The sequence below is a fragment of the Myxine glutinosa genome, chromosome 3, assembly GCF_964187855.1.
Source record: "Myxine glutinosa chromosome 3, kmMyxGlut1.1, whole genome shotgun sequence".
Taxonomy (NCBI): domain Eukaryota; kingdom Metazoa; phylum Chordata; class Myxini; order Myxiniformes; family Myxinidae; genus Myxine; species Myxine glutinosa.
Window position 1 is genome coordinate 83,703,680 of NC_136263.1, and position 23,793 is coordinate 83,727,472.

At 41.0% G+C, this 23,793-nt stretch overlaps 1 protein-coding gene across 1 annotated transcript in view; it reads left to right on the forward strand.

The window, feature by feature from the left end:
* The window catches only part of LOC137423419 (RNA binding protein fox-1 homolog 3), an 891,619-nt gene that overhangs the window by 851,584 nt on the left and 16,242 nt on the right, over nt 1–23,793 (forward strand). Inside the window, 5 exon segments of the mRNA XM_078774235.1 lie at nt 2,849–2,992; nt 4,530–4,583; nt 5,621–5,713; nt 7,152–7,193; nt 8,287–8,305. Of these exon segments, the coding sequence (XP_078630361.1) occupies nt 2,849–2,992; nt 4,530–4,583; nt 5,621–5,713; nt 7,152–7,193; nt 8,287–8,305 (352 nt within the window).

The following is a 23,793-nucleotide window of genomic DNA, read 5'->3' on the forward strand; positions in this document are numbered from 1 at the left end:
AAAAGCCTTCATCATTTTAAAGGAAGTGATATTCTGAATATCCTGTCCAAATTTCAGCCCAAAAGAATGATGCAAATTAAAGTTATAACAAATTTCATGCAAAATATTATATTGAATTGAATTGAAATTTGAATTTTTCAATAATTAGGGGTACTTCTATGACCTCTAATAGCATGATTCTTGTTTATAAGACTATAAGGAAACTGTTCAGCTAAAAAACAAAAAAAATCAAAAAAAATCACCTGTTCACCAGTACTACACCCGTGACCAAGTGCTAGAAACGCATCCATGGATTGATTCCCTTTCCAAGGGAAGGGAGGGGGTGGTGCGTAGGGTGGAGGCCCAAACTCTTGACAGAGCTAGAGGACATGTAGGTGTAGATAAACGGAGCCAGAGTATCATCTCTGTTTCATGTTTTTCGAATTGTATTTTTAAAACGTTATTTTCATTTGTGCGCTAGCGACGGAATGACGATCCACCCATGATTGGTTATGGCTTTGGTTTCTCCTCGACTTATAATGAACTCCTCCACTGGTGGGTTCATTATAAGTCGTCAACCCACTGGTGTTAATTCAACGGCATGACAGGGGCTCAAACTCAGGACACTAAGATCTCAAGGCTACGATTGCAAGTCAATAGTTTGTATAACTTTTTGAATGCTTCACATATAAATTCCCAATCGTACGTTACGAATAATGATTAATTTATTGAACACCATAAGACTTTTCATGCTCTGTGTACTCATATTGTAAATACTATACAAAGTACATGGCTAAAAGTATTTTAAAATATCTGGACACTTAAATATTCTACAACATTATATACTTACCCCATTTCAATGGGGACCACCATGGATTGCTTGAGATACTTTTGGTGTTCTCGAGTTTGTCTACATTTGTTAACCTCCATGTTGATAGCATCAAGAAAGTTGTTTTTTGGTATTTTTTGTGGTCCGGTCAGGTGTCATTGTCAATACTGATCTCTACTGTCATGTTTCACAGCCTTTTCCAAGCTTCTCAAATATCTTATAGAAATGATGTACATACGTTCAGCAGGGAGCATGTCGGTGTCAGAAGTAAGAAACAAAATGAAAAGAATGGTAAAGAGAAGATTGAATTTAAGGGAAGGTAGCGGTAGCTGGGAAGAGCAGAAAGAGAGGATGTTAAAAATAATATTTAAATGCATTTGGATTAATAAGACAGCAACACCTTTAATTTATAGCGTCGTTTATACTACTTTTCATTTGCATATCGGATCCCATTAGTTGTCATCCAACACTCGTTCTGCCTGACAGTGAAGTTGGTTGGATATGGTTTTGAGTAATGGGGGGGCTGTTTAATATTATTCATCAACAATTCTACCTTGTTATAGACAAGTATGTAATTAAAGCATTAATTATGCTTAAATTATTATGTTATTTTATTATGTTATGTTATGTTTTATTATGTTATGTTATGTTAAATTATTATAAAATTAAAGTAATTAAATTATGTAATTAAAGCATAGTATGTAATTCACAATTTCCTTTAATTATTTGAGGTTTTTCTTTAAGGTCCTTATTTTAAGCACATTGATTTAATTTGATGTTTCTTGTTAACTATTTCGTGCTGTCTTGTCGTGTAGTTGTTTTGATCATTTTTTATAATCCCTTATTAACACCACCCACCGAAGGGGGACAGAGGTCATGTTTTCACCCCCGTCTGTTTGTCTGTCTGCGTGTTTGAGCAGGATATCCAAAAAAATATGGACAGATTCGGACGAAATTTGGTGGGCAGGTTTGGATATGTGACGAGGACGAATTGATTGCATTTTGGTGAAGATCAGAATCCGGATTCGACAATTTTTAAGTGATTCTTCACTATTGAGTGAAAGTGATAAAAACGATATATAGCACAATATCTCAAAAGGTTATGGAAGGATTTGGACGAAACTTGGTGGAGAGGTTGGTTTGGTGACGAGAAGAAGCCAATAAAATTTTGGTTCAGGTCCGAGGCCAGATCCAGCCTATCAGTGGGATACAAAATGTAAACTAATCAGTCTTTTATGTATACCCTTCTCGTTTCATATGTGTTATGATTCTTACATTGTCTTAGCTCGCATGTCAATGTAGCTTGCAGTTTGTAATAGATTACCTGCTACGCCAGGTAACTATTTTGCCCCTATCCCTGCTCCTTTGGGCTCTTAACCAAGCACCATGTCTTTCGCTGTTCGCTAACCAAGAGGGCCAATTCTGCTGGTTCAGTAGGTGGGTTGCTCTGGTCCATGTTGTTAGAACATTCATTGGGCCCAAACCATGTGATCTTATAGCCCATGATTGACAAAAGCCTGCTGAGATACAGCCAAAAATGCCATTTAAAAATTGTGGCATGCTGCACACAAAGCTGACTAAGCTTTTTGGTACAAAATTATGTTCACTCTTGCGTCTTTTGTGCGAAGCGTATCACGTCATTGTCTTGGGACAATCCAGCTTTGCAGTGCGCTGCAGCCATGCCCAGGGACTAACCTTGGCGCCATCTTCAGCTTTGGGCTGCTGTCCAGGTCAGATATTGGCTTGAACGTTGGCTGGCCATCCTTCCCTCTTAAATGAAGGCACAATTGAAAATGAAAGTCACTTTTTCAATGCGCAATGCAGATTTCTTCTTTTTGTTTAACGCAGTGCCAAAATAACGAGAGAGAGAAAAAATAAACGTTCTGAGGCCATCTTTTTCTTTGGAGATTAAGAGTGCAATTCTCCAGTTATTGCTGTTGTTTACTCGACAATTATTCATGTATTCATCTTTCTTCTATTTAATCTTCTTTGTACCTCTTCCCCCTCTCTTGTGATGCTGTGTGTGTGACGACCTTGCAGCAGACAGAGGAGGCAGTGCAGACGGAAGGGCCCCATGTGGGGCAGTCTGCGGACGGTTCGGAAAACAAGCAGCAGCCCAAAAGGCTGCACGTCTCCAACATCCCGTTCCGCTTTCGAGACCCCGACCTGCGGCAACTGTTTGGGGTAAGGATAAATTAGAGAGGAAGGGAAGACGTAAAGTGAGAATGAGTGCGCAGGCATTTTTACCATTCTGTTTTACAAGTACAAATTTTAGAACGTTCTTGATAGAAAACCTTTCCTAAAAAGTTTTTTTGAACTTTTGTTCTTACAGTTTTAAATATTTTTAGAACCTTTCCGAAAAAATATTTTATAGAATTTTTTATGTTTAAAAAAAATTCTAGAACCTTTCCTAAAAAGTTTTTTTTAGAATTTCTTTTTTTACAGTTTTAATTTTTTTTAGAACTTTTCCTATAAAGTGAGTGGAGAACATCTTGTGACCTTTTGTGAGGTCATTGGTCATTGTGAGGTCTTGTGAGGCCTTTGTATAAGGGAAAGTCATAATTTTTGTCCACATTCTTGGTGTTTTTGCCTTTTGCAAAGTGCCAATGCTCATGAAAAGATGTGATGCCCTTTAACAGATTGTCTATTGCACCTATTGTAAATATCCGTAACATTTTTCTTTGTTTAAAAAAGAAACACGGGCTGAAAATGAGCATGGATAAAATTGAGGTGATGTGGGTTTGGTAGCAGAGAAAATAAATGAATATCAGGTTAGAGGGGAAGGAGATCAGACAAGGAAATAGGTTTGAGTATCTGGTTCGATTCGATTTATATATATATATATATACTAGCAGAAGTACCCGGCATTGCCGGGTGGGGGAGGGGAGGGGGAGGGGGAAGGGGAGGGGGGGGGGGAGCGAGCCCCTTGGCAAAGCGAGCGATTTTTTTTTTCATAGCGTTCATAGCGTTTCATAACGTCATAGCGTCATAGCGTTCATAGCGTCATAGCGTTCATAGCGTTCATAGCGTCATAGCGTTTCATAGCGTCATAGCGATTTTTTTTTTCATAGCGTTCATCGCGTCATAGCGTTCATAGCGTTTCATAGCGTCATAGCGTCATAGCGATTTTTTTTTTCATAGCGTTCATAGCGTCATATCGTTCATAGCGTCATAGCGGTCATAGCGTCATAGCGTTCATAGCGTCATAGCGTCATCACGTGATCGCTCTGAGCGAATCAGCGCCCACCTGCTCTGATTCCGTTGATTCCGTGCGCTGAAATGCGCTGAGGTAAATATGAATAAAAAATATGGATCGTCAAATATTTTGAGTTCGGCCATGTTCGTCCCAGGCTCAATGGCCATGTCTATGCCAAATATCAAGCACGTAAGCCTCTCCGTTTAGGAGTCTATCGGTAACATTACACACACACATGCAGAAACTGTGTTATATATATATATATATATATATATATATATATATATATATATATATATATATATATATATATATATATATATATATATATATATATATATATATATATACACATATATATATATATATATATAAATTGTAAGGACTTTGGAGATTCAGTACATCACAGAAACTAGCACAAAATTGAACGAAAACAGTGCACTCTTTTAGCCAGCCGTATTTGCAAGCTTGTTTATTTTAACAAAATGTGAACTCTAACGTTGTGTTATCGTCTTTGCCTTGCAGCAATTTGGTAAAATTCTAGACGTTGAAATCATTTTTAATGAAAGAGGATCCAAGGTACGTTCTCTTTAATGCACATTATGTTTTTGTCAATAAAGTCTATTCGTGCATGTATGTATTGTATACTTAAATGGAAAATGTTTGAAACAAAGTCTGCAGAAGCAATTTCCCGAACCTCGTTTGGGCAGAACCCATCTGCTGGGCAACCAAAGAGAAATTAAATTCAAGCCTCTTTCCCATTTGCTTTTAAAAACGGGTGCTCACGACAGTATTACGCATGGTGAACATGTTTTGGAGCAAACTGCTTCTTCAAACTGCAAATGCTAATGGTAATTACGCATTCCTATGAGCTGCTCCAATATGCACCATTTTAATGTTATTGAATGTGAAAGTTCACATCATCCGTATTAGCTCACGGTTTACATTAGCCCAATGAGTGGTAATTTGTGAGCAATGCAGTGAGTGCGGTGGCGAAATGCCCAAGCAGCGTTGATTTCAATGCACGCTTGCTCTCTTTTACGGGCAAGCCATGGCTGGGTTAGCAAGTAAGGCCACGGCAAAAAAAAGTCTTCCTGTCGGTGGGCAGCCCAGGCTGCTTTCTCTGCGCTCTGTTACCATAGAATGGAGCTGTTGGGGCTGGCTGGCTCCCATCTTTCTCACCTCTCCCAGTAACTGCACTTTTTGCAAAGTTTTCTTGAGAACTCTGCATGTTTGCTCATTTCTTTTTAATTGGTTTGTTTCATTTTTGTTTCAGGTTGTTCTGCAGTGTAGCAAAAACCTATCCACTTGCTTCGCAGCACACCAATCGTATTTCTTTTGGCCTGTTTTGATCTTTTTATTATTTTTTCTTTCCTTTTTGGTCTGTTTTTCACTTATTCTTCTACATTTTCAATGGGCCTTGCTCTTCTTTTTATTATTAACAGTGGTTGACATGGTGATCTTTTCATTCTTCACAGTGAATTTTTTTTTTGTTTATGAGGCATCTTTGTTCAAATGTAAGAACCCACCTCAATCTTGCATGTGATGAACTGTGGTCAAATCTCTGTGTTAATGACGAGCATGTTTTTTCCCCCTTCTTTTCCCGCTGCATGCAGGGATTTGGTTTCGTAACTTTCGAGAATAGTGCCGATGCAGACAGGGCGCGGGAGAAATTACATGGCACGATGGTAGAGGGCCGTAAAATAGAGGTGCATGTCCTATTATACCTGCTCTGCTACGCGCCTGTCACATTAGTTGCCGCTTTTCTCTCTACACTCACCTCCCTGTCTGTCACATAGCCCACCCGCTCCTCCTCGCTCATGCTGGGCCTGTCTGAATGAGGGTATCAAGAGGTAGGGTGAAAGTTTGCGTGCTGCATGGTTACGTATGTGTATGAATGCGTGCACACTTGTGTAGGACAGAAATAAGACAGCAAAGACAGTGATGTTTGTTTCATTGGCAGCCATTTTATCAATTATGTTAGTAGTGACACCTGGATCATTTTTGATTGGTTGCTAATGTTTGGGGTTGAGCAAGACTGATTAGGGTTGGAAGCCCACCCCCCATATAGATGAACTTATCAAAAAATGGTTTGGCACAATTCGTGACATAATTTGTTTCACTCATTTGACAAAAAAAACACTGCCACGGCCCCTCCAATCAGTTTTGTTCAATGCCACTGATGTGTCTCGGGGTGCTACAGTAAGACAATGCGTGTTTCCCTCTTATTTTCTCTCCTCGACGGTAGACTGCATTCTAAAGCCGCCCAAACTAAGACTCTGATTAAGCACGGTAGCTGTCAGGGTATCAGGCTGGTGGCTGCGCCCACAGGGTAAGTGGAACAGCCCTCCATTAATGCTCGGACACGCATAGCCTCTGACTGTCAGCGCTCCTGACACTGCCTAGCCGTTCCTATGTACCCTGTTTCCCACCCTGTGCCCCCTTTCCCTTGTATGCTTTTAGAGGGCAATGATGAGAATGTTGCTAGTTCGCATACATCCAACTTTGGTCGTTAACTCCATCCTGCCAAACCCGCTCACCAGCACTTCTTTAACTGTGATCCAAGCTTGAATGGAATCTTTATTGCTGCAATGACTTGGGTTACATGCTCATGCCGGGATGCTGAATGTGGCTCACATGCACATGCTTCATGCACCATCATTTCCAATGGCTTTTCCTTGCAAGAAGTTTCAAAGCACCCTGTTCTTTCCTTCTGTGATTCCTTTTTTATGTTCTTTGTTTTAATTCCTACTCTGTTTCCTATTGTGTTACCCCCAAGCTGTTTTCTGTCCTATTCCTCCCACCCTCCCTTCCCAACCCCCCACCCACCCTCACCCCAAAATCCCCTTTCCCCATGTAAATGGTAAAACTGCATGCTATTTCCTTGAGCAATTTCTTCACACACCATGCATCACACATGCATGTGCCTTCCTGCGCTTGAGCTCCACCCATTCACGTGATTGTGCACTTTGACATTTTTGAATTTTGAATCACAAATGTTTAATGCTAATGATTTTTACAATGCAAATGTAGTGTAGATTTTTAAAAGTGCTTTAAAATAATTGTAATGAAACAAAGAACAAACACAAAATTCAACTTTGTATGTTTCCAAAACCTTTATCCAGCCTTTCCGTGTGCCGTCTGTAGGTGAATAATGCGACAGCACGTGTTATGACGAATAAGAAAACGGTGAATCCTATGCAAATGGTGAGTTTATGGCTTGTCTGTTGTACATTCTCCCTCTTATGTATTTTTGTAATGATACAACCAAAAAAAACACACTCAAAATAAAGGAGAACCATATGGCCCAATGGGTCATCCCCATTTGCTTCTTTCTGCAGAGAGCAAAGGAATATTTTGTACTGTATATACTGTATCTGTGTATATGTGTATATACACTACATGGTCAAAAGTATGCGGACACCCCTTAATATAATGAGTGGATTCGGCTGTTTCAGCCACACCCATTGTTGAGAGGTACTGTATATATATAATCAAGCACAGCAGCCATAGACAAACATGGCAGTAGAATGGGCCATGCTGAAGAGCTCAGTGACTTTCAACATGGCACCGTCAGAGGATGCCACCTTTCCAATAAGTCAGTTTGTTAAATTTCTGCCCTGCTAAAGCTGCCCCGGTCAACTGTAAGGGCTGTTCTTGTGAAGTGGAAACGTCTAGAGCAGCAATAGCTCAGCCGCAAAGTGGTAGGCCTCACAAGCTCACAGAACGGGGCCGCCGAGTGCTGAAGCACATAGCGTGTAAAAATCATCTGTCCTTGGTTGCAACACTCACTATCGAGTTCCAAACTGCCTCTGGAAGCAACGTCAGCACAACAACTGTTCGTCGGGTGCTTCATTAAATGGGTTTCCATGGCCGAGCAGCCGCACACAAGCCTAAGATCACCATGTGCAATGCCAAGTGTCGGCTGGAGTGGTGTAAAGCTCGCTGCCATTGGACTGTGGAGCAGTGGAAATGCGTTCTCTGGAGTGATGAATCACGCTTCACCATCTGGCAGTCAGACGGACGAATCTGGGTTTGGCTGATGCCAGAAGAATGCTACCTGCCCAAATGCATAGTGCCAACTGTAAAGTTTGGTGGAGGAGGAATAATGGTCTGGAGCTGTTTTTCATGGCTCGGGCTCGGCCCCTTAGTTCCAGTTAAAGGAAATATCAACGCGACAGCATACAATGACATTCTTGATGATTGTATGCTTCCAACTTGTGGCAACAGTTTGGGGAAGGCCCTTTCCTGTTTCAGCACGACAATGGCCCCGTGCACAAAGCGAAGTCCATACAGAAATGGTTTGTCGAGGTCGGTGTGGAAGAACTTGACGCCTGCACAGAGCCCTGACCTCAACCCCATTGAACACCTTTGGGATGAATTGGAACTGCGAGCCAGGCCTAATCACCCAACATCAGTGCCCCACCTCACTAATGCTCTTGTGGCTGAATGGAAGCAAATCTCCGCAGAAATGTTCCAACATCGAGGGGAAAGCCTTCCCAGAAGAGTGGAGGCTGTTTTTGCAGCAAAGGGGGGACCAGCTCCATATTAATTCCATTATTTTGGAATGAGCTATTTGATGTTCTGGTGTCCACATGCTTTTTGTCATGTATATGTGTATATATATATATATATATATATTATATATATATATATATAGATATATATAATATATATATATATATATATATATATATTATATATATATTGTTGTTCTCCTCTTCCCTTTATAAGGGGTGAGTCCGATGGCACCAAGGTCCTGCCCTACCTTGACCACGATACTCCTCCACTCCCCTCTGTCCTCAGCCCACTCTGTCCACTCTCCAACCACCCCCACCTTACCGATATCCCTGTTCACACAATCCTCCCATCTCAAACGTGGGTACCTCTTTTTCTCCACCTTGTTCCTCAACTTATCTGTGGTCTTTGCCATTCTCTCTCTTCTGCCATCTGCACCAAATGTCCAGCCCATCTCATCCGGCATTTCACCAATCTCCCCATCAAACTCATCTGCAAACCAATCTCCTCCCTCAGTCCATTCTCCTTCTAACCACCATCTTTACTCCTACAATCGTCACGACCCAGTTGTTCCCGCAAACCTGCAGCCTTTGTTGTTGTCTCGCTGTCAGTGCCATCGTCTCCTGACCGTAAAGGGAGGCCGGCGTTGCACAAGACATTAGAACCTTTCATTTCAATCTCGTTGAATCTTTCTGTCTGCCATTACTCCCTCCACCCTTCACCACACATTCACACCCACGTGAATCCTCCTCCGTACCCCTGCATCTGACTTACCATCCCCGGTCACTGTCCCCCCCAGATACTCAAACCTATTCCTTGTCTGATCTCCTTCCCCTCTAACCTGATATTCATTTATTTTCTCTGCTACCAAAACCCACATCACCTCCATTTAATCCATGCTCATTTTCAGCCAATGTTTATCAAATGCCTCCTTCCACTCCCCAGTATTTCCTGCATATCCCACCCACTCTTCACCACAACAACCATATATATATATATATATGTGTGTGTGTGTGTGTGTGTGTGTGTGTGTGTTGTGTGTGTGTGTGTGTGTGTGTGTGTGTGTGTTTGCATTATTTATGGGTTATGAAGCTATTTACAAGCCAATTTTAAAACTCAATTATTTAAAAGTAAAAACAATTTTTTTTTTTTACAAAACTGCAGCTGAATATTCTTCTGTGATAGCAGTCTCTTGTACTGTGCTTTTCTCCTTGTACATTTTATCCTGGAACAGTAATGTAATTAGTACGCATAGTACAGCATCTTTATAATTCAACAAGTATAATATGAATTCCCTTACAAGGAACTTCAACACAGGAGGAGGCTATTCGGCCCATCAAAGTTGCACTATGGTTGCCAATATATGGTTATTTGTGCTTTAATATTAAATGTTGAGTGTCAACCAAGTAATCAGAAGATACTATTTTTAATGAGCCTCCTTTTAGCAGCGGTATACATTGGTTCTTAATTCCCACTTAATTGTGCAAAGCTTGTTCAATTTCTCTTCCATTTTAGGGATTTGCTTACAGCAGTAGATCATCAAACTTTGTAACTGCTAATTGAGTAAGGTAGGCGTTCTCTTCCCTCTGGTTTTCCTTCCCTTCCCTTCCCTCAAGATTCCCTCTGGCCTACTCACGTGCCACCGCTCATAGAACTGCTGTGGCAGTTTCATTTGCTAGACATTACAATACAGACAGGTCACCACTCTGACTCAGGATACTTTAATGAGAGTGGAGGAATTGTACTCCTTCCCCTCTCCCCCATTCCATCTCCAGGCACTGCACGACGTCATCGCCGGACGCCGAAGGCCTTCGTCGCCCGGCGATGACCCGCACCGAAAGGGCGTACTCAGTTGTCACTCCGTTTGTTACGAACATTTTCAAGTGTATTAGTTGTCTTTTGTGTTTATTATGTCTGTCTGTTTGTCTGTATGTCAGTCACCTACAGGTCACAATATTAAACCAATCTCACGAAACTTCACAAAATGGTAGAGTAAAACAATTTTTTGTTTTATAAGGTCATAAGCTCAAACATTTTATAAGGTCAAAAGGTCATAAACAAGAACCCTATTGATTTTGAGGTCAAGGTCAAAAGGTCTACATAAACCAAATGTCCAAGACTTTATGAAATTCTAAAAATCATTAATTTTCATCTATTTGACTTGAAATTTGAAGATAATTTGCATATCAGGCTGCTGGATTCAACCATCAATTATTTTCAGGTCAACATAAGTCAAAAAGTCAATATAGGCCAACGGTCAGCAACGTCTAAGGTGCAATTTCTGAAATCTGCAAATTTCATCCGATTGACTTAAAATTTGAGGAGATTTGCATGTTAGGTCACTGAATTCAACCACCAATTATTTTTTGAAGTCAACATCGGCCAAACGGACAACATAGGCCAAAGGTCAACAACTTATTTTAAGGATTTTGCAAATATCGTGCTATGCACAACATTATTATTTTTTTTTCTATCTTGTTGTCTGTGTGATACTTCAGCCATACTTTGAGCTTGCAAGCTGAAATCTTGGGGAAAAATAGTGCACAAGTGCTTTGGGTAAAAATGTTATTTTTATTATGATTAATTTTATTTATTCGATTTATTTTATGGACATTTATGATTTATAAAATAATGACGACATTTATGATGGATTCTGATTTAGATGTAATTGCTTTTCCATTATATTTGCCCTCATTTCAAATATGTTAATGTTCCTTTTTCGCTTGAGCAACGCCGGGTACTCCAGCTATAAACGCTTTTATAATTTACTCGGGGTACAAATACAAATACAACTTCGTCTTGGGGTGGAGGGGGGTAACATAGGCTATGTGGCCGTGGCCTAATTCGGGGTGTGGGGGACCGGGAGAGGGGAATAATTCTCTATGTAAATGTGTACCATATAGCGCCACCTGGTAATGCTGGCAGAGGGTATTACAATTTCCTTTTTCACCTGTCCTTTTTCACCTGTGCAACACTGAGGTTATTAAGCACTCTTTGCATGGGAAAATTTTTTCCTGCTCCTTCCCTTCTCCCCTCCCCCAAAAGATGTATATGTAGTATAACTTTCTCCTCCCTCTCCCCTCACCTCCCCCTCCCCTCCCCCCAGTCCTGCTTCCTGCCCTCCCCAACCCCCCTCCCACCCACGGCAATGCCGGGTACTCCTGCTAGTGGTTTGATAAAGAACAGTTGGCTTGGCAAGTGATAGCAAGCTTATCGGTAATGGAACACACTCCAGGCAACAATTGCAGGATCACACAAAACGATACTAATTGCCACAGATTGCAATGAAGCCCACTGACGAATTACCTATCTGAGCTGTACAACCACTATGTATTGTATATGCCCATTAGTGAGGTACCCCGGCACAGGTGGTAGGTAGTAAGACAAATGCAAACAGAGAATGCGGGAAACGGCAAATGCTAAACCTCAAACTAATAAATTCCACATTTCTGTGACACCTTCAGTCGAACGTCGGGCATGGACAGCCGGTTCCTGAATGACTTGGGCAAAAAAACGGCAAATGCCAAACCATGAACCAATAAATTCCGAATTCCTGTGACATAGTGTTACCATACGTCCGGTTTTCCCCGTACATGTCCTCCATTTCGCCTCTTAAATCTCCATCCAGCCGGGTTTTTTAAATATCTAAAAATGTCCGGGATTTTGCCGTTGTTTTTTGTTTTTTTGCTTTTGCATTTTCAAAGGGATACATTTTATCATTTTGGATACTTATTTACCTTGTTTAAGAGGTTAAACCATTTTTGTACATATTGTGGTGATAAAATAGGGTGATGTATTGTTTGGACCAGGACAGTTTGGTACAATGGTACATGTATGTGCTACTCCGTCATGGCGACAGGCATCGACAGCTAGTTTGTGAAGGACTTGGGCAAAAAAACTTGCTAAATGTTTCTATATGTGGTCAGTGAGGAAACTGCAAATGCAGAATCCGCAGATGACATGGGTCGAAACCTTCACATCATCTCCTCATTCGCCTTTAAACTCAATCTCTCTATATTTTCATTCTAAGCAGCATCATTCCAAACACGAATGAATACTATACCATTAATAAAGCAAAATACAATGTTACAAACACTCATGAGGTAAACGAATATACGTAGTATATATATATATATACGTATATTATATATATACAGTATATATATATATATATATATATATATATATATATATATATATATATATATATATATATATATATATATATATATATATATTATATATATATATATATATATATATATATACATATATATATATATACATATACATACATACATACATACATACATATATATATATATATATATATAAACGTCGTTATCACGTGATAACCAATACAGATGAATCTGCCGGCGAGCAAGGGTGGATATGTAACACTTCGTACGGATGGAAAATCTAAATCATAATTGTATTGATAAATTTATGAAACCTCCCATCCACCTTAGAACATCCGCTGGGACCCCAAAGGGTTCCACAGAAGGATTTGGCTGGGATAGGCCCAAAACTGAGGGAATAGTCCGGTGACGGACGCATGGACACTCCTGCTTTATAATATAGATTAAGCAGTATGCATGCTTTTGCCTCATGTACGTAAGACGGATTATTTGTCGTAGCATGTTGCATGTGCCAACATGGAATTCTAAACGGGGTGGGGATGCAAGTGGCAAAAAATGCAAATGGCGTCTTCTGTCACTGAGCCGGCAAGCTGGGAGCAACAATTTTCATTCATTGCCACATATGATGCAATTTAAATGTTCTAATGGTGGCGAGGTGCTCCACTTGAAACCGTTTGTTTAATATATGTAGCTTTTTGATGCCCAGGGTCCGTAATAAATATTTTATTGGTATCTAAGCCAGTGACCAATTGCAAACTTACAGTAAAATTTAGCGATTGAGGAAGTGGACTGTTGCCAATTTACACCGCCCAAATAAAGGAATGAATGATTTGAATAATAAATGAAGATTTTTGCAAGTAGTTTTGCTTTTAGCCGGAGTTGTCATTGCTTCATGTACGTGCCAGGTTATTTGTATTTTGCAATTGGTTGTCAATTTATCCTGCCCAAATAAATGCATGAGCAATTTGTATAATAAATGAAGGTGTTTGTATGTCACATATAAAAAAATTTCATTGCAGCTAATGTAAACCCACACCATGCCCAAGAGACTCAAAACACTTTTACAACAAGAAGACAATTCCCGAAAAAGTAATATCCCACAAAACAGGTATTTCCAGAAGTGGCATTCAAGCACCAATACAGAAGCATAATGAGACTGCAGATCGAAGTTTGAGATGGAAAACGGATTCGAAGGCAAAATAAACTCAGCAACACATATGAGCAATACTTCAAAAGAAGTTCCTTAAGAAATGGAAGAAAAATCAAGTGCTGAACTTGCACAAAAACTAGAACAGACATCAGGGGTTCAAGTGGACTCGTACTATTGGAAGGTCTCTCATCAAAAGTCGTCTCCATGTGCGAGTTGCTGTCAAAAAGCCCTTTTCTGCATAAAGATACCAAAGCCAAGAGACTGAAATATGCCCAATAACATCAGAGTTGAGATTCTGATCAGTCAGGAAACGTACTTTGAAGTGACGAGTTAAAGTTTAGAATTTCTGGAACAAAGAGAAGGCAGTTTGTCAGAAGGAGGTGTGGTGAGAAGTATCAGGACATGTGTCTACAGCATACAGACGAAGCATGGTGGAGGCTCTGTTCAGGTTTAGGGATGTATATTTGCTGCTGGCATTGGTGATTTGGTGAGAATTGAATGAACAATAAATGCTGACAAGTAGAGGCAGATCCTAATTCACGATTGTATCCAGTCATGAAGGAAACTATTGGCAACAACTTTATTTTCCAGCATGCCAGTGACCACAAACACTACAAATATTGTGAACACATATTTATAAAGAAAAGCAGTGTCTGGAACTCCACAACTACAGTACGAGAATGGTCCACATCATCGAATATGTCTGGGATAATTTGTACGTGAATAAAAACAAAAAAACAACCAAAATCAAAAGATTAATTGTGGGAAACATTGCAGAATGTATGGACATACATATATATATATATATATATATATATATATATATATATATATATATATATATATATATATATGTATGTATATAAATACAGACTTGGCATTTAATATGGAATATATATTTTTTCTTGACTTGGGTTTACTTTCTGAACTCAGTATATCAATCTGGTGAGTGTATTTTACCCTTTGGTGATGTCTTTGTTGAAAGAACCATGTCACTGATTGTGTTTCGCAGCAAGAAGTCAAAAACAGGATTATATCACAGGTGGCGTGACAAAATGTAAGGACAGGTACATTTGACGATTCGCTTCACAATCGGGTATATAAGGGTTGTTGTGTTCTGTATTAGTGGAAAACAACTGCTGCATGTCTACAAAAGTTATTGCCGCTTCCTCTGGAGATGGTCCGTCAACTTGACAATGCTGTTTGTCATGGAGTGGTGGCTTTACGAAATTCTGGCATGAAACAGCGTGCTATTGCTTGGCAGTATGGCATCACTCAAAGTCAGGTGTCAAAGATCCTGAAACGAAATGCTCAGAGGGGTGTCCCTACTCCAATACCGAGGCCAGGACGTCCACGCAGAAACACAAGGAGAGATGATCGCCAGCTGCACCGGTTAGTCCGCAATGGCCGTACGAAGTCAGCTAATCGGCTTTGGGCTGAGTGGCAGCAACTGACAAATGTGCCTGTATCCACAAGGCTAGTCAACCAACGACTGGTTCAAGCAGGCTATCGTGCCAGGCGTCCCCTGAGAAAGCCACGCCTGACCAGACAACACAGCCAGCGCCGATTGCAGTGGGCCAGAGAGCACCGTCAATGGCAGCCAGGACACTGGAATCACGTGACCTTCAGTGACGAGTCTAGATTTCTGGTCTATCGTCAAGATGGCCACGTCCGAGTGCACAGACAAGTGCATGAAGCCCACAACGAAATTGTATACTGCCAAGAGTCCAAGCTGGAGGTGGTGGGGTGACCGTTTGGGCTGCTTTTCATGCAGGGGGCAAAACTGACGTGGTTGTTCTGAATGGAAACCTAAACTAGTTCAAGTACAGGGTCATTCTGGAAGAAACATTGCTTCCATTTGCTCGTGCAGCCTTTCGAGGAAACTTTGTCTTCCAAGATGACAATGCACGGCCTCATCGTGCTCGCATGATCCAACACTTTCTTGCTGACCGTGGTGTAGAGCATATGGAGTGGCCTGCCATGTTCCTGGATATGAATCCGATAGAGAACCTGTGGGCAGAATTAATGCGTCAAATCGACAACGCAGACCAGCAGCCTGCCTCTGTGCGTGAATTGCAGCAGACTATTGTCACTGCATGGCAAGCGATTCCTGTCCAAACCTTGGCAAATCTCGTGAACAGCATGCCTCAACGTGTACGTGCTCTCCTGAATGCTCGTGGGGGTTACACGAAGTACTGAACTGTAATTTTACTGTCCGTAATCACAGTCATAATTTAACTTTTGTTATTAAATTTTTTTTGGCTAATGTGCAAAATAAAGAGATACTTCTGGAAAACGTACAGAAGTTTAACACAGTACTGTCTGTGAATTGAGTTCGATATCAGTTCACATCACTTTCAAGGATCAATTTATTTGCTTCGAAATGTCAAATGTGGTTTTTGTTTCTTTTAAAGGTCACATTAACAAAATCTAGAATAATTCCAATGAAGTTTTGGTTCGAAGTCATCTTGAAAAGTAAGTTCACCCCCACAAAAAAAAATATTCCATATTAAATGCCAAGTCTGTATGTATATATATATATATATATATATATATATATATATATATATATATATATATATATATATATATATATAATATATACATAGTTATAAAAAATATTATAGTATTGTGCCACCCTAGCAAAGGTACCCAACGTTGCCGTTGTACCTCCTTCCACCCTTTCCCCTAACTCACCCCCCCACCTCCCCCGACTTCCCTCAAAACCCCCACCCCACCCCTTCTCCTCACTCCTCCCACATCCTCATCACACACCCCCTCCCTCTGGACTCCCACTCCACCCCCTTCCCTTCCCTCCTCCCACGTCCTCTCACCACACCCTCCCCCTCCCTCTGGACTCCCACAAGGGGAAGAGAAGTTTTCAATTAAAGTCAAAGACATCATAAACAACGACACATTTACGAAAATTACTTTACAGCACGTATTTTTAAATGATTTTACTCAGCAAAATGGAGACAATTATGGCACTGTTATAAGCTGCAAACTAACTGAAATGGGGACCCAAATACCGGAATTAAAGTGCGGTATTCAATTCAAGTCAATTATGTCATCAGCAGTGATGCCTTTTATAAAATTATTTTACACTTTTTTGCCCATTAATTACCACTGTAACATGGGATTGAATGAACACACAAACACATTCTCTTTTATTATTTATTTTTGCCTGGGAATTAACACTGTAATGTAGCACAGGTGACTGAAATGCATACGCCATACCTCATCGTTCACATCACCTTACCACGTTGCACAGTCGGCACTGCATCTGAAAGAGCATGGAGAAAGAGAAAAATAAAAGGGAGTATATATATACATATATATCATATATGTACATGTATGTATATGTATATATGCAGTGCATTCAGAAAGTATTCAGACACCTTCACTTTTTTCACATTTTGTTATGTTGCAGCCTTGTGCTGAAATCGTTTAAGTTCATTTTTTCCCTCATCAATCTACACTCAATACCCCATAATGATGAAGAGAAAACAGGATTTTAGAAAGTTTTGCCTCTCCTCAGTGAAAGACACATGAAAGCCCACAGAATCTTGTTTCTCACAGTCTGAGAGTCCTTTAGGTGCTTTTTTTGCAAACTCCAAGCAGGCTTTCATGTGTCTTTCACTGAGGAGAGGCTTCCGTCTGGCCACTCTGCCATAAAGCCCAGATCGGTCGAGTGTTGCAGTGATGGTTGTCCTTCTGGAAGTTTCTCCCATCTGCGCACAGCATCTCTGGAGCTCAGCCAGAGTGACCATCGGGTTCTTGGTCACCTCTCTTACCAAGGCCCTTCTCCCCCGATTGCTCAGTTTGGCCGGGCGGCCAGCTCGAGGAAGAGTCCTGGTTGTTCCAAACTTCTTCCATTTAAGAATTATGGAGGCCACTGTGCTCTTGGGAACCTTCAATGCAGCAGAGATTTTTTTGTAGGCTTCCTCAGAGATGTGCCTTGACACAATCCTATCTCTGAGCTCTGCAGGCAGTTCCTTCGACCTCATGGCTTGGTTTTTGCTCTGATATGCATTGTCAGCTGTGAGACCTGATATAGACAGGTGTGTGCCTTTCCAAATCATGTCCAATCAATTGAATTTACCACAAGTGGACTCCAATCAAGGTGTAGAAACAATCTCAAAGATGATCAAGAGAAATGGGAGGCACCTGAGCTAAATTTCAAGTGTCATAGCAAAGGGTATGAATACTTATCTAAATGTGATATTTCAGTTTTTTATTTTTAATAAATTTGCAAAACTTTCTAAAATCCTGTTTTATCGTTGTCATTATGGGGTATTGAGTGTAGATTGATGAGGGAAAAAATGAATTTAAACGATTTCAGCATAAGGCTGCAACATAACAAAATGTGAAAAAAGTGAAGGGGTCTGAATACTTTCTGAATGCACTGTACATAAATGTATACATGCATACATACATGCATGCATACATGTGTCCTTTTGTTCAACATCTGAACATTTTTCATTGTAGCTGTCAGCAATACCATTAGCTGGAGAGCTCTCTGATGTGCACATTCAGGATACTGTGCGTATAACCAGGACTGAGTAAGTTATAAAGGAGATGAGAGGGAGTCATTCCCACCTTTCCTGCCATGGGCATTTTGCCATGCATTACTCTATATCCATATAAATATCTCCAAGAAGTTTCACACTTTAAAGTATTTATGTCTTTTTCAAAGAGATAAAAGTAATAAGAGGGAAAAGTAAAAGAAGGACAAAAGGGTAGTGGAGAATGTTCAAGATTATGTTTTATCTTATCGTAACATAGTCTGGAGAGAATTTTTTTACAAAGTGACATATATCTTCTAACGATGCAGTGATTCACATTTATACAAATGGAAAGAGGTTGAGCTCACTGCCAATGAACTCGATATTTACATCAAAGGTTTAATAGAGTCAAAGAGTACTGCTTTTTGAATATGTTAAACAATTAAAATGTACAATTTATCTGGAACACTATGTCTATGAAGCTTTAATGTTTCAGCAATTTAAAATAATGGAGACGTTGTCATATTATCAGCAGCGGAACTGAATGAAATTTGGAATATTTTTTGTGTCTCAATGTTATATCTCTCTTTTATTTATTTATATGCTCTTCAGTTTTATAGTATCTTCAAATGACTGCGGATATTAAACTGGCAATACACTGGCAAAAACATGTGGAATTGGGACAGGTAAATGAACAAAATTGCTGAAGTTGGGAGAACACTTTATCAGGTATTTTGGTCAACTTTAAGTGTGTTAAACTACTTCCTTAAAATAAGCCACGAGTGTGATACGCCATTTCATCTGACATGCATTTTAACATTGTACAAGCAGTTACGTATATTCATCATTAATATAACTGAACATTAGTCACGCAATCGCATGATCTAATTATTCAGACACTTGTTGAGAAAACTGTTTGTGGAAATCATTTGTGAAATAATTGTGTCCACTCTGCACAAATGACACCACACATCCGATTTCACTAAAGCAGTGACTGTTGGAATTATGCAGCTGCTCATTGTTGGCATCGAAACAGGCCAAACGGTGTTATTCCATGGTGTGAAGGCTTCTGGTAAATTGAGGAATTTGGCATCGGTTATCATCCAGATCATCTGCCAATGCATCCATGTGAAGCTGTAATCAGGACTTGCAAATTTGAGATAAATCTGGAGAGGCCACACATTCTCAGTTCTCGGGACATCTATATATTACTGTTGGGATGTTGGAGGTGCTAAATTCAGAAAATAATATTCAGAAAAAGAAGGGAATATAATCCTGAAGGATGGGGTTGGAAGAACAAGTAAACGAAAAAACATGTTTTAGGGCTACACACTTTTATTTTATTTTTAAAATTTTAAACCTTTTTGTTTTTTTAATTACATTTTGATACATGAAAATGTACCAGAAAAGAGGACCGTGGGCCAAATTTCAGCTCTCTAGGACATATGGAACCTAGAAAATGAACGGCTCAAAGATTTAAAATTGGACAAAAAACAAAGTTCAGGTGAAGTTAAATAAAACTGTGTAAAAAGGAAAGTGTGTTGATAAGGAAAATAATGTATGCTGAAAGCAAAATTTTATGTTGGTATATGATAGGAATATAAGGGAGGAGGGAAAGACGATGCCTGTGTAGAAAATAGAGAAAAAGGCTTTCTAAAATTTCACCATATTAGTATACATAAAATATAGATAGCTCCTACATACTGTGTTGATGAGCCAAAAACATAATAGACTTCTATAGTTCACAAAGATGGAAACATGTTCTCACTAAAACGGAGATGAATGTTTGTCCTAAGGATGGGATCAAGAGGACATTGATCAAGATATGTGAACTGCCATAGGAAACAAGAAAGAGCAATGAGAGATTGCAAACCCTCGCCAGGATGTATTTTCAGTGGTTTTTTAAGGGTTTTGTGTTAAAACAAATATGGCGGCCGAACCACGTGACCGATGACGTCATCATTATTTTTTTCCTCCACTAATTTATTCCCAGATTATGCTCAAGAAATTTCATCTTGATCGGATGAAGTTTTGTACTTGTCGAATTATGATGTCATGATGGAGGCACCATCATGACACTAACATCATCGTTAGCATATTTTATCCCCCATGGAGAGTTCTTTTTTTTTTTTCTTCTTTTTTTGTATACTGAATCGAGGCTCGTGAAAGAGCTAACATTTATTTCACAAACAAATCAACCAGACAAACAAGATATATAAAAGAGGGAGCGGAAGACAAGATAGGGAGAGAAGGGGAAGCACACAAACATAACATTTGAGAGCAGGGAGATGTGTGGGAGGGAGAGGGCTTGGGGGGAGGAGGCGTGGGAAATGGGGGGGGGGGGGTTGAGGGGGGGGAGAAGTATAAAACACAAGGACACCAAGGACTTCCAGGACAGAAGTTGGTATTTCAAAAAAGTGGATTTGGGATGAAATTAGCGGGGGTAGAAAAGATCAAGGTTTTGCATGGGGGAAGATAAGAGATGGTGGTGAACAGCTGTTTTAAAGACCTGGAGAGTGGAGTGGGATTGAAGAGAGTGAGGGAGTTTGTTCCAGAGGCGGTAGAAAAGACGAATGAAGGTGTGAAGGTGAGCAGAGAGTCTTGATTTTAGCAGTTTAACCATAAGAGGGTTGCAGGCAGATGTTGTGCGACCTGTAGGAATATTTGGGGGACAGAGCCCAGAGAGAGCTGGGGGGGCGGGGGGCAAGGCCAGAGAGGAGTCGGTAGAAGACGGAAAGACCACCAGCGGTGAGTGAGTGAAAGGCCCTTGGAGTTAGCTTCATCGCGGGAGATTCCAATGATTCTGAACGCTTTGGTTTCAACAGCGTGAAGACGAGCTTGGTGTGAGGCAGGAGCACCAGCCCCGGGGGCAGAGCAGTATTCCATTGAGCTGCGGATGAAAGCCTTGTATGTGGTGAGGAGCTCAGGTGTGCCAAGGAAGGACTTCGCACGACTGAGGCTGCCCAGTCGGCGACTGGCTTTGGAGGCCAGATTTGAAATGTGGTTTTCCCGGGAAAGATCATGGCAGATAGTGAGACCCAAAAGCTTGAGTGACAGAACTTCTTGGATAGGATTATTCAGAAAGTAGATGGGAGGGTTGTCCAGTCGGTCTTTTCGGAGAGACATCGTAAGAGTGTGATGAGCATCTCTTATGATGAGCGTCTCATCATAAGAGAGTGTTCTTTACAATGAGCCATGTCTCAATTTTTTCTATTCAGCGCTTTGAGATAGTGAACAACAACAACAACAACATGCATTTTAAGGCCATTTTCCCTGCTAGAAAGGGGGCTAGCTTTGCTGTCCCCATGACAATCTTCTCCATTTTGCCCTATTTTCTGCATCTCTCCTTGTTAACCCCCTTGCCCGCATTTCTTCTTCCACCGTCTTTAGCCAAGTCTTTCTCGGTCTTCCCCGTCATCTACTTCCTTCTACATTCATTTCCATCACTCTTCTCAACCAGTCACTTTCATCCTTCCTCAACACATGACCAAACCATCACAACCTGTTCCTCTTCACAGCATCAATCACAGGCTCTATTCCCATCATCTTTCGCAATTCATCATTTGTCTTCCTCTCTCTCAACGATACTCCACACATCCACCGAACCATTCACATTTCCACCCTTTCCAGCCTTCGTTGCTGCTCTACGTTCATTAGCCATGTCTTGCTCCCATAAATCACAACACTTCTCACACATGCAGCATACACCTTTCCCTTCAGCTTCACCAACACTCCCCTCCTCATCAGCATGCCACTCAGTTCCCGAAACTTCTTCCATGCACATCTCACTCAAGTAACCGTTGCCGAGTCTGATCCACCTTCTCCATTCAGCATGTCTCCGAGGTAGCAAAATGTTTTCACACCTTCCAGCTTCACGCCGTCTCCAAGATCCAACTCAACATTTTCTCCATCTGCAGCTCCCTCTGTGCACACCTTACATTTGAATGTAGCTGCCACACTGGTTAATGACCCTCTCAGGCCACTACATTTTTGATGAACCCACTCAGCGCACATTGTACATTGAATGGAGTTCACTCCGACACCCTTCCTGCACACAGCACATGGCCACTTCCCAGTTCTTTCCACCTCACCACATGCTTTACCACTTGCCATCACTTTCGTCTTTCCGATATTCACCTTCAGACCTTTTGTCTCCATACATTCCTTCCACTTGTTCATCTTTTCCTTCAGTCCATCCATACTTTCCGCAATCAACACCAGATCATCTGCATACAACAACTCCCACGGTAAATCCTCCTTTACGTTCTGAGCCAGCACCTCCATCACAGCTACAAATCGTAGTGGACTTAGTACCGACCCCTGATGAACTCCCACGTTCACCTCAAACTTACCACTGTTCCCGTCCTTCGTCCTTACAGCTGTGCACGCTCTTTTGTACATTGCCATCACAACTCTGATCAACCATTCCTCCACTCCGAATTTCCTCAATGCCCATGTCAATACGTCACGTGGAACCCTATCGAATGCTTTCTCCAGATCAACAAACCCAAGAAACAACTTCTTCCTCTTCTCCATGTACTTCTCCTGCAACTGCCTCACAATAAAGAGCGCGTCTGTCGTTCCTCTTCCTGGCATAAATCCAAACTGCATTTCGTCGATCTTCACCTTCTTCCTTATCCTCCTCTCCAACACCCTTTCCAATACCTTCATTCCATGCTCCAATAACTTTATCGCTCGGTACGAGCCACACTCCAGAGGGTCACCTTTCTCCTTGTATAGAGGGACGAGGGTACTCAGTTCCCAATCCACTGGAATGCGGCCTTCTTTCACCACCAGATTACAGATCTCTGTCATTCTCTTCACACCCCAACTTCCTGCTGCCTTCAACATATCTCCCACAACTCCCATCGGCCCTCCCGCTTTTCTAATCTTCATTGCTTTTATCGCTTCCTCAACTTCCTTCTCAGTTATCTTCTCTGCCGGTCCTAAAACTGGGTTACTCTCTATGTTGCCATCCCATTCATTCTCTGTATTCAACAGCATTTCCATATATCTTTTCCATCTTCCTTTAATTCCATCTGGGTCCACAACGATTTGTCCCACTTCATCCTTCAAGCAACTCACCCCCATCACATCACACCTCTCTTTCGCTATCTGCTTTGCAATCCTGAATACCGCTCTCTGACCCTCTTCCGAATCCAAGCGTTCTCCGAACATTTTCCTACATGCCTCCTGCGCCTTTGCTACCTCTTTCTTTGCAGCCTTCTTGGCTGCCTTATAACTTTCATGCTCTGCTTTTTCTGCTCCCGTACCCTACGCCTTCTGCCACACCTTGAACTTCTTCCTCTTCTCGTCAATCCTCTTTCCAACTTCATCATCCCACCACCATTTTTCCGAGTGCCTCGGTGGTCCTTTTGTCCATTCACATACCTCACAAACGGCTCCCAACAGACTATCTTTCATTGACATCCAACCGACTTTCAAGCTCAACCACATCATCCTCTACCCTACTCAGC